Genomic DNA, 18,300 nt, shown 5'->3' with positions numbered 1-18,300 from the left:
GTGTTCAAGCACTGCATCATCAGAGCTAATTATTAGACAGTATTATTACCCTATGGGGTCAGAAAATTAGCCAATGAAATTCCCAGGGAACAAAACAATCTAAACCAATCACAAGGATGTTATAGGACTAGGTCGTATTCATTCCCTTGTTCATGGGGTCACTATGAGTTGGGGCTAATTCAACAGCAACTAATAACAATAACAAATGAGAAATCTGAGGCTCATCAACACTTTAAGTGTTCTAAATTTCAAAATTATGAAGTGGGGAAATGAGAATTTAACCTGATCCTTTTCCTTTACAGTCTGTTTTCAAGTTTTCTTTATTCTATCTGCAGATCCTTCTCTCCTACCTTGTTGTTGTGTGCTGAGTTGGAACCAACTTATAGCTGACCCTCCAGTGGGTTTTCAGAGGCTGTAAGTCACATGGGTAAAGACCGCTTATCTTTCTCCCATGGAGCACTGGTGGATACAAACCACCTGTCTTTGGGTTGGCAGGCCGCACAACTCCTTACCACTAAGTCACCAGAGCCCCCTGCCTTACTGCTCATCAAAACAGGAAAGTAGCAGAAAAGTGAGGGAAGGAACCCCACCTCAGCAATCCTATTTCTTGTCCCATATAGAAGATAGAGTGGAAGAAATTTCTGCAGCTCACTGCTCCCATGCCACTCTTTACCACTTCTGTTTCCAGTATACCCAGCTGAGAACTTTCATGCCATTTCATGGGCATCGGGATGGCTGCTTGTCGCTGCAGCCGTGTCTGCAGCAGTGGAAAACACGTCCTGATCTACTCTGTACAGAATTCTGAATGGATTTTCTACAGTGACACATCCAAAGATTCCTGCAGGGATTGTCAAGACTATACTGGAGTAGGATCAGGGTTGATTTGGCCTCTCACTGCTAGCTTGGCATCCTAATCACAATCCGAGGCATTTACACTCTTGGTCAGCTTAGACTCACATGATGACACAATGATCCACCACATCCATCCACACCACACACTCGCATGGGAAATAGCAGGTTTCTTAATTTCATCAATGAGCAATCAATTCTCATCAAGTTCTAACCAAAAGCTTCTGGGATACAACACATTCATAGGAGGGCATTCAAACTCCAGCTTCATATCAAGCACGGAGTTCATGTGACACAAATTTGTAAGATTGAAAGCATTGTTAGTTATTACTGTACATAATATGAAAAGGATGCCTTCTAAAAACAATAAACTACATTTCCCTGGACTCATATGTTTCTGCTTATTCTTTCACTGTTAGTTCGCTTTCTTTAAAAAAGTAAAATTTCATTCAACTCCAGAGCAACTTTCACTTTCACAGTGTTATTGGAAAAGTTTCTATTTTAACCACATACTGACTGTTAAGCAAGTGTCAGATCTTACCTCCTCGATGGATAATCAATGAAGTCTCACTTCCAATGGGGCAGTCCTTTAGTATATCCACTACTTCTGTATGGCTCAGGTTCTGTACATTCTGCTGGTTGATCTCAACAATGAGGTCCCCTTCACACAGGCCAGGGCATCCCTGAATGTCAAGTATTTGTTTCACCCGCTGTCCTGTAGGACTGTCGGCGATGGTGAAGCCAAAGCCCTGGGCACCTTTCACAATGGTTAAGGTCATAAGTTCAGCTTGGGTGGCCCCAGAGGAAGCCATAGACACATTGTCGTCATGGACAGCTGGTGGATACGTGCCATCTAGTTGGCCGTCAGCTGGCATGGAGTGCAAGGAATGAGGTGGCCGGTCTGTTATATCTGGAACAGACTGTGAGGTCCGAGAAATGTATTCTAAATAGGTTTCATAGTTATGTCTGCCATTGACCATCACCGGAGGTTGCCTCTCCATTATTGCAAGGGGTGGCACCATGCTGTTAGCAGGATCTTCAGGATCAAAGGGCAAGGGGTAGCCACGACACAACACCAGGTTGACACTCTGACCAATAGGAACAGACTGGAAAAGTTTGACTACATCTGCATGAGTGTGGCCAAGGACACAAACTTCATTAATATAGACAATGACATCACCTGCAAGGAAAAGAGAAAGAGATTGACAACATGAGGCAAGTTCAATTAATGTTGACATAGAGGACTGGAATTATTTATGAGGCTAGAGAAAGATGTGCTGTGTTTCTCAGTAAGCAGTGAGAAAATCAATTAGAATAATATTTAAATTCACTGTAGGTAACTCAAGGTTACAACTGGTCTGCCAACAAATATAATGATGAAATGCTGAGGGGGGAAATACTATTTGGTTATTCTTAAAGTACGGAAACAATTTCATATTCAGAAAGCAGGCCTCAAAAGGAAAGAGGAAAGAGAAGTACACATTCTATGTTTCACTGACATCTTCAATCCCGTCTTCTAAGGCAATTTCATTAACAGAATTTCCATGCTATTGAGAAATAGTCACGAGTTTTGGAAGATTTTTAAAAGGCTCTGATAAAGTGACTTCTTAATTAGCATCATTTGACTGGCTTTTTGGGAACGAGAGATACTTAGATCGCTTTATTTCTGAAATGAAATGTTGTTGTTGTTGATTGCCTTCGAGTTGAGCACAACTCACAGTGACCCTATGAACGAAAGGCCTGAAGTCCCTGTACAACTATTGACATTTATCAAAGTTCTTTGCTTATTTTTCCCGTTTGTAGCAGGTGTCATTGCAAAAGTGTCACAGAACTCCAAGACCAAGTTTTGGGATCAAGACACAGATCCTATACACCAACACTACAACTTAAAAGGCACATGATGTAGGGCAAAAACTTACCCACTGTGAAAAACACATCCTTGCTTGTAAAGTTATTGTGAGGATTAAGTGAGGTAATGCAAAAAAAAAAAAAAAAGTGCATGGCACGGCACATGGTGGGTTTAAGTGAGTGTGGACCACTTTTAACATGACTGTTGTTAAGATGATGAGGCCAAGATTTAAGACTCTGGCTCTCATTTAGGCAACTTCCCTAACCTCATTCTCTGATCTTGAAGAAACTAGTTCTTCTACTGATAATTCCCCACCCCAACAAAGGCATCTTTCTTTTTTCCTCAATGAATTATCATAAGTTTGCAGAGTTCAGTTGGTGAGAAGTTAACTTTATGAGATAAAAAATGCCCTGAATGCAAATTACAATTATAAAATATATTCATACAAACAATATTCCTTCTTAACATGCAGAAAATATGCTTGTTTTGAGATAATTGTTTTTTTACAATAACTTCAATTATGTAATGAACTTATTTCTGGAGAACTGTTCTATCATGAGTTGATATTTTTATCCTCAAAACCCATAATATTTGAGAATTGAACTTGCAAATTGAGACTGTGCTTGACTATGCTGAGGAAGATTAAAAGACATGTTTTCACAGATTGTCAAATGAGTAACTGAACAAACAACAATTTATCAGGATATTCTAAAGTTAGTAGTATTTAGAATTGAGGAGAGATCTTGCCAATCAAGATTGCAAACATCAAAAAGCCCCACAAAACCCCAAAACTAAAAAATCTTGAACTTTTAGAATGCAATGCTTTTATGGATTTTCTAAGGCATACAATTATTTCTTTAGTTTGGAAATAAGAAATTCTATGAATAAAACAACCATAAAGTTCTATCCTCATATAAACTTTGATTAACACACTACTCTCTCAAAATGGAGACATCTATTTGAAAATGACAAGGTTGTTACGTACCGTCAGTTCCAATTCAATGGTACGTAATAACACAAGAATACAGAAGGCTCTCTGTTGGCACAGTCTGCATTATGTTAAGCAAAAGGCCACTGGAGTCTAGTGGCTTGAATCCACTGGTCCTTGGAACAAAAAGGATAGATGCTTCCTCCCATTAAGATCTACAGCGTCAGGAAGCCTATAAAGAGTTGCCATGCATCCAAATAGATGTGAAGGCAGTGACTGTGTTGTTATGTGCCATTAAGTTGGAGCCAACTCATAGCTGACCCTCTAGCAGGTCTCCAAAGGGTGTAAATTGCATGGAAAGAGATTGTCCATCTTTCTCCTGGAGAGTAAGAACCATGTGCCTTTGATTTGGCAGTACAATTCCTTATCACGAGGCCACCAGAGCTCCCTAGTGATTGTGGAGTGAGAGGGATATAGAGAATAACAGTGCTGAGAAGAGTGCTGACTACTATCCCACAGACTGGCAAAAGAACAAACAGATATGTCTTGGAAAAAGTGCAGCCAGAGTGCTCTTTGGAGACAAGGATGATAAAGCTCTATTTTTCATACTGTGGACATGCAGCTAGGCGAGGCTATTCCTTGGAAAGGGACATCCTGCTTGGAAAGATAGAAAGTCAGTGGAGGAGAGGAAGATCCCCACCCAGATGGATTGACATGCTGACTTCAGCAATGGGCTGGAGCATGTCAAAGATAATAAGGACTGCACAGAATAGGACAGGGCTTGGCCCTGGATAGGTAGGCTGTTCATAGGGTTGCTATAAGTTGTACTTGACTTGATGATACCTAACAACAACAACAACAACAACAACAACAACAATTGGAGCTGGGTTGATTCCAATTTAGAGTGACCTTTGGTTGGACTTTTGAGGCTATAAGTCTGTACAGGAGGAGCCTGCCCGTTGTTCTTTCTGGATGTGAGTGGTAAAGCTTTCCACCTATTCGCTCACTCGCTCAGTGCTTCTGACTTAGGTCACACCCATAGTGATGATTCCCCAGATTTCCAAGACTGTAAATGACAATGGGAGCTAATTGTAATCTTACTTCTGCAGACGTGCAGGTGGATTTGAACCATGGGCAAGTGCAGCCTTTGGGTCAGTGGCACATCTTACCACCAGAGCTCCTTAAATAAGGAGCAGAGGAGTCACAAATACCTTATCTTTCAAGGCATTCCCTAACTTTAATCACTCCATCTACCTAAAGCCCAAACATTTCTTTCTCTCTCCTTTTTTTTTTTTTTGGCTAAGATTTCACAGGAGAGAACGAATGATAATGATTAATGTTATCTGTTTTTAATTTTAATGTGATTTTATTATCTAGTAACAGAGTATTATTTGTGGTTCTTGGTAAGATAGCTTTTGGAAATTTATGGACATTTTTCACTCAGCTATTTTTCAAGGCATCATGTAAGCAAGTGATAAAAGATGCTTCAATGATATCCTTATGGAGTTAACACAGAAGCTTTCTGAAAGTAAAAGATGAAGTGGTCAGTTATGACAGAACAAAATTATCTTACACCCTGACAATACTCAACTGTCCATTTAAAAGAAACATATAGGTGGTGGATCATGTGTCATGCCAGAAACTGTTGTTAATGGAGATGTAAGCAAACATTTTCTTGTTCAGCTAGAACTGACTGAGTAGGGTATTTATAGAGTGCACTGCATGAATGTCGTTTACACGCTGTGGAATAAAAATATGAGCCACTTGGTACATGTCATCCGGTAGTGCAATGCCAAGCCAAGACCAACGAAAGAGCCTCAGAGCAAGGAAGGGAGGCTGTCAGGAGATAGGCTAACTCTGACCCTGCTGGCCTAGTTAGAGGGAGAATGGGAAAGTATCCCATGATCTTTCCATTTCCCCTCGTAAAGTGGGAATGAAAATATTTCCCCTCTCTTCTCTTCTGCAGGGCTACTGTGAGAACGATATCATGCTTGTGAAAACACATTTAATTTTACCAAAGAAATGTTTCCAATAAAAACAATATATTGCTTTTGAAAGTCAAGTGTACCTTTTTATTACTGTATTGCCTGAAAGGCAGAACCATTTCTCATATGATCATTCACTTTAGGCCACATTTAGCCCATAGAAGTGAGGCATCTTGACTTTCAGACTATTTGATGTGATTAACAAATCCAATATCTCCATGGAAGTGGTAACTGTGTCAGAAAAATCTTTTCAGGATCCCTTTCTGGATCTCTCTCTCACCATTTGTCTCCATGTTCTTAACCATCCATCACTTCAGACCAGAGTGGAATAATTGACATTAAATTCCATACTTACTCTAAATCTTACTTTACTTAGTTCAAATCCATTTTTAATCTACCACTTAAAAGCTCTTTACCAAAATATCTTGTCAATTAAGCTTTCAGCTTTTACTTATTTAGAAAGTGATCAATTTACCAATATGTGACTTGTCAATTGCTTTTTAATTGGCTTTCCTCTCCTTTTTTAGGTATAGTTTTATCTCAATTTGTCCTTCTTTTATCTTCAAAGATATGTAATATTACTCCTGCCTAGACTGCTTCCATCTCATGCTTGTGAATATGGAATTCTAAAAAGGTTTTTTCCTGGGAGCTCTAGTGGCCTAGTGGTTAAGGAGCTGTACTTTCAACTCAAAGGCAGAGAGTTTGACTCCATTGGCTTTTTTTCAAGAGGAAGACATGTGCAGTCTCCTCCTGTGTATATTAAGCCTCTGAGTACCTGCTGGAGGGTCAGCTATGAGTTGGTTCTGACTTGACGGCAATGAGTCTGAGTTGTTTGGCTTTTTTATTCCTTTGTGACAGTAATAAAATTCAGTGAATAGAGAAAGGAGTAAAAAAAAAACCAACTTAGAATAAAACTGCAAGAGATTTAATAGCTCAATTTATGGATCCTAGTTTAGTGTTTATTTCCTTTTTCTAATTTACATAGAGTTTATAAAAGAAAAGAAAAGCAATCCTTACTGACTACTAATCTTCTGTAAATTATACAAATACAACATGGAAAAATTATATTATTCTTTGAGTTTTCTCTCTAGTGAATAAGATTTTACTGAGTTTATTTTCTAGTGCTTGAGTTACTTTTGAGATTTTAATAACAATGACAACACTAAGTTATAATTTTTTTATAATATGAAATTTTATTACAACATTTTTATATTATTTTGAAATTTTCACAAATACACATTATGGAAAACAACTTGTGGAGTTCATCTTTCAATACGACTTCACTGAGTCATTATTTTACTTTGCTTTGTAGATGGTGGGAATATGCAATTGGGGCATGTTAGCCTGACCACAAGGGAATTGCCTATCTTCCATTCCACAAGGGAATGGGCCAGTCTCAACAAATGTGAAGGAGATTGGCTAATCTCACCATTAAGCTGACCAGCCAGTAGTGAGAATCAGACAGATCTTCTGGTGCCGTTGAACAAGAAGAGACTAGACGATGCCCTTCTTACTCCAGCTACATCTACAGTAATACCTATGGCCCAGCCAAGGACTGATATGAGATGGGACCTTGAGGTAGTGGGGCAGAGACATATTGTCAGGACTGAGAACTTGGGGACACTGGCCAAAACCAATGAGGCTTGAGGCTGAGGTGCATGCAAGCACATTTCAGAAGCTGTCTTGACTATATTCTGTATATCTGGTTTATAACTTTTTGGCTTCCCTAATATGGTTCTGTGTGTTCTGTGAGCTATCATATTGAACTTTGAGCCCCACAAAGCAGTAAAATTGGTGTTGAGATGAATATAAAGAGGTGTGGAAGTATAGGGGAATATGTTTGACCTCCTGGGAATTAGTTTTGTATTACTGATGGTGTTGAAAGGGACAGTTTCTCTGTGTGAAATTGGTAAAGGTTCCCCCGTGGACCTTGATCTTTTAAAACAACTACTCTTGATAATTTATGATATGAGACAGACTAACAGAACTGAATCTAAATTTCTGTGAGTTGTCCTTTAAACAAGTCACTCAAAATTCTTTTCCTCATTGCTAAAATAGAGATAGTAGTAGTTATCTTATTTGACAGGGAAGAGATAATATGCACCAGGATGTTCTGTTAGTAATAAAGCACAATTATAATGGTATATATGTTATTGTTATATTGCACAGAGTTGGAACTGACTCACAGCAGACCCTACAGAGGGCTTTAAGAGACTGCAAATTGCACAGGAGATTTCTAATCTTTCTCCAGAGCAGCTGGTGGATTTGAACCACATGATTTTGGTTGGCAATGCAAGTCCTTAACACTTAGCTATCAAATCTTATTAAATAAAAAAAATTAATATATGTAATACTATATACATATTAGGGAGATCTGGTGGCCTAGTGGTAAGGAGCTGAGCTGTCAATCCAAAGGCACAAGGTTTGAATCCATCAGTTGATCCACAGAAGATGAGCAATCCTCTCCCATGTGATTTAATGTCTTTGAAAATTCACTGAAGGGTCATCTATGGGTTGGTTCTAATTCTACAACACTCATCATCAACAGTTACTTGTTATATATGGTCCTGCTGTTGTTGTGTATCATAGAGTTAGAGATGACCCACAGCTGACCCTCCTGTGGGTTTTTAGAGACAGTTATTTGCACAGGAAGAGATTGCCTGTCCTTCTCTCAGATATATAGAACTCTGTGTATTAAAATTTTGATACATTAGTGATAAAAAACTGGAAAAGAAACATCTCAAAGATGAGAAGGGATAACTCTAATAAAAAATTAAACAAAAATAGCTGAATTTTATGAAATTATTTGAATCTTCTAAAAAAAATTGAGAGGACAGAAGATACATTCTTGTAACTGAATGCACAGTTTCCCCCAACAAGGAAGACTAATGTCACATGAAAATATTGTTAGATTCTTTGCTATCCTCTGGATTAAGACATGATTAGGGGTTGTGTGTCAGGGTGGGGGGGTGGGGGGGTGGTTAAAAGTAACAAAGGCATTCCTGAATAATTGTAGTAGTGGTAGAAGAGTAGAGTTTAGATTTTCCAAACAGGCAAATTCTGGCCTATTCTCAACTGTATCACAAAATAAAATAGGTTGGAAGGTAAATTCTCAGGCAAATATGTGAGCCTATGCCTTATTTTCCCAGGTTCTCCAATCATTCTGTCCTAGGATTCTGGATCTCTTGTTGCTCAGGTTTTGGTGGGTTTCTTTTTTTTAAAAAAAAATCTTTTCCCTTATACTTACGTCTAACTTCTTTTTCTAAAAGTCAGAAACATTTTCCACTTTTACTATCCTACATAAAGACAGAAGGGCTTTATGTAGAATCATTTGAAGCTGTTTCTAAATTCCCAGATTGTCTCCTGAGAGTGCAAGGTACATAAATGGCCGTCAATCGGAGAATTCCACCTTGAAGGTTCTGAATCATGCTTCTATTGATTTAAAAATATTTTGCTTGCAGACACCCATCAAATTATGCAGAAATGGGAAAACAAATACTTAGATTATGGAGAGTAGAAGAGGAAGGGTGAAGTATCTCCGTTGGAAGAATGTTAATTTATTCCGTTTTAGGTAATTTATTATATGTGACATTGTGAATGAAAATTAGATGAATCAAACTGGGACCTTAAAATACAGCGCAGACAATATCTTAGTGATTTTCTATATATTAGAAGGCAAAACCAAACCAAGCCTACTGCCATTAAGTCGATTCTAACTCGTACTGGTCCTGTGGGACAGCGTAGAGCCACCTATACACTGTACATTTTATAAAAGCAAATTGCTTCATTTGTCTTTGTTCAGGTGGCTGGTAGGTTTGAACTTCCTTTAGATTAGCAGCTGACTATCTTAACCACAGCACCACTAAAGCTCTGTATGAGACAAAATGGGAGAGAATATAGAAATAGTGGGAGTAAGAGGTCTCTGCAGCTTATGCCCAATTTATTTATTCATTTAGCCTAACAAAACTTTATTGTACACAAGTACAGTTATAAGCTAGGCACCAAATTATAAAAGAGAATATTTGGAACATTTTTGGACATATTCTGTATTTTCTTCATTTCAATATGGCAAGACAAAGACATCCTATTCTTGAATTAGTTGATCCCTTCCTTTCCTTCTACAATCACCTGAGGTCAGACCTTTACTTTCTATTACTTAAACTTTTGCAATTGTTTCTTTGCTGATTTTTCTGCTGTCATAGGAGGGAAGTCAGAGGGACAGAGGACAAAAAAGCCCAGGTATATGGTATCACTCACTCAGACTGTGTGTGATCTGGGAGTTTCCTACTCTTGATTTCATGTTGCCTCTAGGCCATGGCAAACTGATCCTGATCCGTTCTGGTCAGAACTAGTTAAATAAGCAAGAGGTAATGGGTATTAGTGCCATTGCACACAATTTTTCACTTACTTCCATTGCCAAACCAGTTTCCATTCTACACTACTAAAAGTCTTGTATACCACATTCCTTTCAGAGATTTCTCTTATGGAGACAATCATGTTCAAGCTCACTGGAAAGGCATATGAGGTCATAAGGACACATTTCACCATCTTTTGCCTTTTCCCAAATTCGGGGCCACACTATGCTCTTTCCATCTTCTCCTCTTGCATGGTGCCAGTTAACAAACTCCTTGTTATCCCTTCTGGTCAGCTTCACTCTTCTTACTACATCCTACTCATAGTGTTAATTCTTCTTGTGCCTAGTCCTTCCTCAGTAGCAAAAGTCTTCATTTAACCACTTTAACAGCATCTGGAGTGTCTCTGGCCATACTTAATACACACCTGGAATCTATAGGTGCTATTTTATCAAATCCCTATTTAATCTGTGTAAGGCATTATTACTTGCATTTTATGGAGGGAAAACTGACACCAGAAGAAGTGAAATAAATTCCTCAAGGTCACAATGATAATTGGGATAGATTCATGAGGTGAATCCAGGATTTCAATACAAACGTAAAGATTTCAAGCCTGGGGTACTTTGATTTGGAGATTATATTGGTGCCTCTCAAATCTTATCAGTCAAAACACTGGGTAAACCAGCTTTAATTTGTAGGAGGAGGAATTGAAATATTATTTGATTAGCTAAATTAATGGAGGGAGGGGGTGAAACAGATTATTGCAAACAGAAGAATCCTCTGTCATAGCTGGTCTGCTTTCTGCAGTTTTCCATAATATACTGCTTGGTAGAAGATTTGGAAAAAAATGAGGCTGAAGAGGTTGGTCACCGTCATCCATACGATTCTGCAATCATCAAAAACACACCTCCTCAAACAGCTGTTCTTTCTGTTATGTGACTAGAAGAACTGCAATGTGCTAAGTTAACACTACTAAATGTTGGTCAAAGATTATATAGGAGAATCTTGATCAAAAAGAGAAAAATGTAGAACAGAGTTTTAAAGTCTCATGGATTTCAGATATTTTGGTGCTCCAGAAGCTATATGAACCCCTCAAACTACGTTTATGAAATAATCATTAAATCTTAAATAAACAATAGCCACTAGACTCTTTTTAAAAGTGAATGATAATTCAGCCTAAATTGTAAAGGATGTATCCCTTTAGCATAGTGCTCTTTTAAGATATATTTATGTGTGATCAAAGTGACAACAGCAACTCAAAAGATTAGATAGGAAGCTTTCTGGTAATGAGTGGTCATTAGCAAATGAGCTTATGCTAATGGAGAAGGAACAATTTGGGAAAAGAATATAACTCTGGTGTAAATTCTTTCCTAGCCATGTGATTTCTAGAGAAGCAAATTTTTACTCATCAAGTTCATGTAAATGCGAAGTTAGAAAAGATAATTTCTAAGGTACAGTCTTAAGCTTTTCCGAACTGGTAAGAACACAGAAAGCTCTCGGCCTCTCTCTCTCTCTGCTCTTGTAAGTGAGATGTGGACATTTCAGTGGTTCTATTAAACAGGTAAGCGACAAGCCTCTGGGGATTTAGCCCAACATTTTCTGATATTCCACAAAAGTAGTGAATGATTCCAAGGTTGGAACCAAAGATAGAAAGACACCAAAATGTTGTTTTATTCACTTTTTTAAATCAAAATCATGAAATAGCTTTTCACCCCATTTTATAGTTTTGTCCATATGACCTGGTGCAGATGCTAATTAAAGGCTTGGCTGGGGAAAAATAAAGTGCCTAACCAGCATGTTTATATACAACAATTGCTCTAGGCAGATGTGAATTCCTCTGAGGATCTATTTACATTTCTTTTGTGTTTGGTATTGAGTGGTAAGATATATTTAAAGAGCTTCCTTTTACTTTGTGGGAAAGGAGAAGGAAAACAAATTCTAAGAGAAGCTCTGATTATTTGCTGATCTGGCAAAGATGAAACAACACTTTAGATTAAAACTCTTAAGTAAAGCCATAAAAAGAAAGTGCAAAAGAAGGTTTCTGGCAAAGCTCAGAAGAGCAGAGGCTTTCTTATTAGCTTGAACACTTTAAGAATTCAATGGTATAAATGGTCAGTGAATCAGTCCTTCCTTTAAAAGAGTAGAATGAATTTTACATCAAAATGGCAAATACGTGTCTGAAAACTTTTCTGACTATGGGTCCTGAATCCAACAAGAATTTAGGATTTCTATATGAAGAAGAATGGAGGAGAAGGAGAGAAGAAAAGGAAGGAGGAGGAAGAAAAGGAAGAAGAAAGGCAAACACATTTTTAAATTTATCTTAAAACCCTCTACTGAAAAGTTGAGAGCAAGACACAAATGAATTGTAGGGTGTCAATATACCTTTCTCTGTGTGCACATGTGTAGGCAGAAGCATCGTAACCATATGCTTGTTTGTGCAGATCTCATGCAGACACATGAAACTCCAAATCCAGTCCTGCGGAGTTGACTCTCACTCACAGTGGCCCTACACAAGGTTTCTGAGGCTGTAAACATTAATGCTAAGAAATTGCCCATGTTTGTCCCTTGACGCAGTTGGTGGTTTCGAACTACCAACTTTTGATTGACTAACCAGCACTTTTTGTACACAACGTAACTTGTAGAAAAGATGTGTACATTTACGTAGACGTTAAGTAATGCCCATATTTTCAAATACCAGTGACCTTATTCCTGGACACACATGATTCTTCTTATATAAATGTCTCTCAGGGGTCAACCTAACACACCATTGTCTACTGAATTTATACTAACATAGTAAATAAAGCAACTAAAAAGCCTTTCCTGAAAATGATCAGAGACAGCTGCCTGGGTTTGAGCTGAAAACTGCCCACAGACACACTTTCCAACAGTTTATTCTGCTCTACCCACAACTGTCAAGTCCCTGCAGATTTGATTAAACAAGAAAAATGAATAACAAGGAGAGAAAAAAAGAGACATAAAAAAGGATTGATACGTCTCTTTCTTTTCAGACTGCAGCTTCTTGCCAAATGGTTGGAAATTTTTGTATGTTTGTTTGCTACCTGAACTAGGCACAGTTTGAAGACAGGTAGGAGCAGAATTTTCAGTCAATGGGAAATAAAAGCTTTTGATAAAGTGAAATCAAGATAGAAAAGAAGGGGGAAAAAAGTCTATTTCAAGATTCCAGACAAAAGTCTGTGGGGCTCTTTTCTTGAATTGTTTTGGAAAACAAGGTGTATTATTTACTTTAATATGAATAATTCTGGGTCCTGAATACCCAGGATTGGGGTTGGCGTAGGGTCTATGGTGCGGTGGCTAACTTTCTTGCCTCCAGACCACTTTTATTCTTTGTAGTATTTCTGGAAAGTGTTCAGGCTAGCACTTCCACTGCAAGCCAATCAATGATCCTTAACTGATAGTGTTAACAAGTTTGATTATGTCAATCCACTCCTTCACTCCCTTCAATTGTGAAAAATTACAGAGTCCCTGCTGTCTCACTGAAATGAGGGCTGCCAGAATACTTGTCCCATATGGATTGCTGAACTTGTGCAGCAGTCAGTGGCTGAGTTTCATAAAATGATTGGCAGAAGGAATAAATGTGCCATGCTAAAAATGTGGGCATATATTGCAAACATGCTGGTCCAAGGTTTGAGGAGAGAGCCCTTGCAACTGGTTAATAGGGAAGTAGACTTGGCATATTTAGAGCTTCACTGACAGACTTTGATCATCCAAAGTTGGACCTTTTTATTTCCAATTCCAGTTTCTGAAAGAGCAATATAATATACGAGTATCAAGAATTTAGCCTGCTTATTGGGCCATTTACACCAAAGATTGCCAGCTAAAACCCCACAACCATATGGCAAAAGAGAAGGGGGAAAATTGTGGGGTTGGTTTTTTCCTCCACTGAAATTTTGGAAACCTGATTCTGTAAAGAATAAATCAGTATTGTGTCTTATGATATCTATTATCCAGAGCTTCCACCGTAGTGCAGACACCACACCACCGTCCACTCTATGCTAGATGCTGCAAACAGGATATACATGAGAAAGAGCAATGCCATTAGTCTGAGAGTTTCAGGATAATATGAAGCCATTTCCTTGCAGACAATGGGAGATTATTCTACTTTCAGACACAAGAGACAAATGGCACAGAGGAAAAGAAGAGAATTCCCTGCTGTTCCTCAATGTTACAATTATTTTACCATATTGAAGTTGATTGGAGCAAGTTAGGAGAGAATCAGCATCAAAGATTTAAACTTATCTGCTATTTCTTGCTACTGCTGAACATGTACCCATATGATAATACATGATATTGAATCATATGTTTACATGCTCTGTTATAAAGTACATTTTACATTCCAGCAAAAATATGGTCAATGAAACAGTCAGAAACAATGAAAATGTCTTCCTTTTTAAGGCTAAATCTGGTTTTGTAATTATAGAATTCAATAAAACAACTACTCACAGCCACTGAGTTAATTCTGACTCACAGCAACCATTTATAAGAGGAGAACTGTTCCATAGAGTTTCTGAAGCTGAAATCTTTGGGGGAACAGATTGGACGGTCTTTCTCCTGCAGAATGACCAAGCCGAGTAGGTTTGAACCAGTGACCTTTCAATTAGTAGCTGAACACGTAACCACTGTGCCACTAGGACCTTTAGCAATAGTTACATTTTAAATTCCTGCAAATGTAGTAAAAGGCAAAAATTTAACAATATGTTGTTTTTGTTGTTGTTATGAGCCATCCAGTTGACCAAGACTCATCGCAACCCTATGAAAAACAGAACAGAGGAGAATTTTGCCCTGTCTTACGACATCCTCACAATCACTGACATGATCAAGTCCACTGTTGGTCAACTTGTCAACACATTTTGTTGAGTCTTCCATGTAGTGCTTAACTAATCAATTTAAAAAGAGAAAGTTTCAGATTGATTTTTTTAATTGTTTCTCCAGTGTATTCATAATTCATTGCTGTTAACTCACACCTGACTCATAGCTGACTCTCCAGTGGATTCTGGGGAAGGTGTAAATCTCACAGGAAGGACTGACCACCTTTCTCCCACAGAGCTGTCGCTGTTGTTGTGTGCTGTCAAGTCAGAGCCAACCCATAGCTGACCCTCAGGCAGGTTTTCAGAGGCAGCTAATAGCATTGGAGGAGATTGACTATTGTTCTCTCCTGAGCAGCTAGTGGATTCAAACTGTGTGCCTTTGGGATTTCAGGGCAGCTTCTTACCACAAGGCCATCAGAGCTCCCTACAGAGCTGTGGTAGATTCAAACTGCCAGAGAGGTGCCACTTTTATATTAGCAACTGCAACTCTCTATGGACTACACCACCAGAGCTTCTCTGGGTAATGAAAGCAGCGAGGGAGATCTTTTCTACTGAGGAATGCATTGCTGAGGGTCAAGGAACAAGAAAGAGCTGGCTAATAATAAGAATAATACATGCTAAGAATATTAATGATGCCAACAACTTTGTCTAGCATTTAATATAAGGCCTAATAAAGAGTATATTGTGACCATTTTATGGAAGAGAAAATGAAGATCAAAGCTTAGAGATGTTTGATAAGGATGTTGGATTATATAAATTTATGAAATATTTATGTTTCATTTAATCTAGCTAATTAGTACGTCATGTTGCTTTTTAACCAATTATCCTTGAGTTGATACCTATGCATGAGGACTCTGCACATGTCACTTACAGGGCTGATTTTTCTGGAGAGAGGTCTCTAAACCTTTCTTCCAAGGCATTTCTGGGTGGACTTGAACTTGATTTCAACCTTTACTTAGGAGCTGATCTGGTAAACAGTTTACATCATCCAAGGACTTTTCTCAGAACTTAGCCCATTGTTTTAAAGTCAATGTTGACAGTTCAAGTTTTGTTTACCTAATGCCACATATTGGAGGGGCTTTTATGAACAGGTATTTTGGAATGATACAAGCATATTTGATATTGTTTCATGACATATGACAGTCATAACTCACAAGTTGTAACCCACATGAAGAAACCATGCAGTGATAGAATATTTGCATCTGAATGGTCTAGTCAACTGCTCACTTGCTAAAATTAACAAATCAAAATGCTAATCTTGACCATGAGGATCCCCTGGGCTATAACCTTTGTGTTATAAAAATCAAAGAAATTCAACAAAGAAAGCTATAAAAGGATTTTAAGATAGTGGTGGTGGGGGGTTTAAAGTCAAGATACTTAATTTAAAAAATTTGACTTTCATGTATTCTAAAAGAGAGCATTGAAGGAGACTGTGCTTTGATGAACTGAAATCAGAGTGCAAAACTGTCATAATTTTTTTATTGTTATTATTATTATTATTAATTTCAGTGAACATCTACAGAGATTTTGGAATTCCATTCATTCATTGTTGCACTTTTCTCCCCATCCACCCCACCCCCACCCCCACCCCAAGTTTGCTCCTCTCCTTGAAAAGCAAAAGACAAACTCCTTCATTTGTACACGATCCCCTTCCCCACCCCACACATCCCCATCCAAAACCGTCATAATTTTAACAGTCAAAATAATATGTAAGAAAACAAGCTATGGTGTTTCTGTGGTTAAAGTGTTTTACCACTAAGGTCAATGTTTTGTGGGGGGGAAAGAGGCAGCCAGATTATAAGGACATTTACAACCTATAGGGAAGTTCTGCTTTGTCTTTAAGGTCACAGTGGGTCAGAAGTGACTGAACAATAATGCGCAATATGGAAAGACAGAACTCTGATACCACGATAGTTAAGTGATTTCCTGAAAACTGAAAGATTGATGGTTTGAACCCACAGTCAAGTTCACAGAAAAATAGACCTGATGGTCTGACAATGACTTCAGCCTAGGAAACTTTATGAGACACTCACACTCTGTCCTTGTATGACCCCCATTATCTGGATTGAATCGATGGTACACAATATCAAGAATATCAAAGGGAGATTGCTGGGTGGCGTGTGACTATTAACCCGTAGTTTGGCAGTTCAAATCCACTCAGCAGAATCACAGAAGCAGCACCTGGCAATCTGTTTTTGCAAAGATCACAGCCACAAAAACACCATGGAACAGTTTTACTCTATAACACATGGCATTACTATGAGTCAAAATGCAGTATTAATTTTTCTTTTTCAGTATTAACATGGAAGGGCCAACTAGCTCTTTAAACAACTATAGAGGAACCACTTTCCTTAGTCCAGAACATAAGAACTCATAGACAGGTAGTTGGGAGTTTTTCTTTGTTTTGTTGTGGGTTTGTGTGTGTGTTGCACGCACGTATGGTGGGGCAGTAAAGTGTTACACTATGTATCTAATTTTAGTTTTATAGACAAGCCAATTTTTGCTCATAAATAATTATTGATGGTATGTGATTGTTACCCATTTTTTCCATTGTTCACTGTAGATATGTTTGTGTTGACAAAGGAAAAAAAAATCATAAACTCATGCTTTATGTGAATGGTCTAATTACTGGTCTAAGGAAACCAGATATCAAAGGACTTAGTCAATGAATAATATAAAAATACAGTCAGCAGATTATAAATATTTATTGCTACATCAAAAGTCTGCTAGTCAATCTTTCAATAATTCTTTCATCATAAAATATTTGAGTCAGAATAGTGGAAAAATATTAATTAAAATTCAAACCCAGCTCTGAAAGGCAATGGGAATTCTATTAAATATTTTTCACTGTCAAATGTCTTTAATTTACATCTTAGTTTCATTTTTCCCTATGGGTTTGATTGCAGGTTTTTAAATTTATTCACCTACTAAACATGTAATTATTATCATTTTAAATCTGGCAGTGTATCTACCTGCTCATGGGGAAAAATTAGAGTGAAGACGCAGAATTTTGTTTCTCTGTGTATGTGTGTGTGTTCATGTAGAGGCAAAAATAATGTTCAAATAAACTTTAATTTTCTACATACAGTATTAAAAAGGAAATATTTTTTCTTGTTCAGTTTGAGTGTTCTTAAAACTCTTTTAAGAAGTCAAGAAAAAAGCACCATTGAAACAAAAATTTTAGTAACTGTAGTTGATTAAGAATCAATTCAATCAATATATGTAAAAGATAATGATTATAGAAATATGAACTCTCTTACATGCCCTATATATTGTATTTTATTCTCAATATTCAATTAGCCAAAGGAATACTTAAAACTCATTTAGTCATCAGTCATAAGTCATGCTACTAAGATTTAACTCAAATGAGTTGAAAATGTATGTCCGTGGTAGAAGACAAATGATGTGACTGAAAATACCATATTTGGGTCAGGGCACCTAATCCACAAAGTGACATATTTGCTTTTAAGATTACGAGAAAGATACATTTTTAAAAGGAGAAAAAGGTCAA

General features: G+C 37.7%; 1 protein-coding gene across 1 annotated transcript in view; it reads right to left on the bottom strand.

The window, feature by feature from the left end:
- The window catches only part of MAGI2 (membrane associated guanylate kinase, WW and PDZ domain containing 2), a 1,911,292-nt gene that overhangs the window by 293,893 nt on the left and 1,599,099 nt on the right, over positions 1 to 18,300 (bottom strand). The window contains exon 10 of the mRNA XM_006882679.1: positions 1,391 to 2,029. Within this exon, the coding sequence (XP_006882741.1) occupies positions 1,391 to 2,029 (639 nt within the window). The remainder of the gene's footprint in view (positions 1 to 1,390; positions 2,030 to 18,300) is intronic.

The sequence above is a fragment of the Elephantulus edwardii genome, unplaced genomic scaffold (genome assembly GCF_000299155.1).
Source record: "Elephantulus edwardii isolate Elephantulus edwardi_28Jun2011 unplaced genomic scaffold, EleEdw1.0 scaffold00022, whole genome shotgun sequence".
In the NCBI taxonomy this organism is placed as follows: Eukaryota; Metazoa; Chordata; class Mammalia; order Macroscelidea; family Macroscelididae; genus Elephantulus; species Elephantulus edwardii.
Note: the sequence above shows the minus strand (reverse complement) of the source record. Positions and strands in the feature narration are given on the sequence as shown.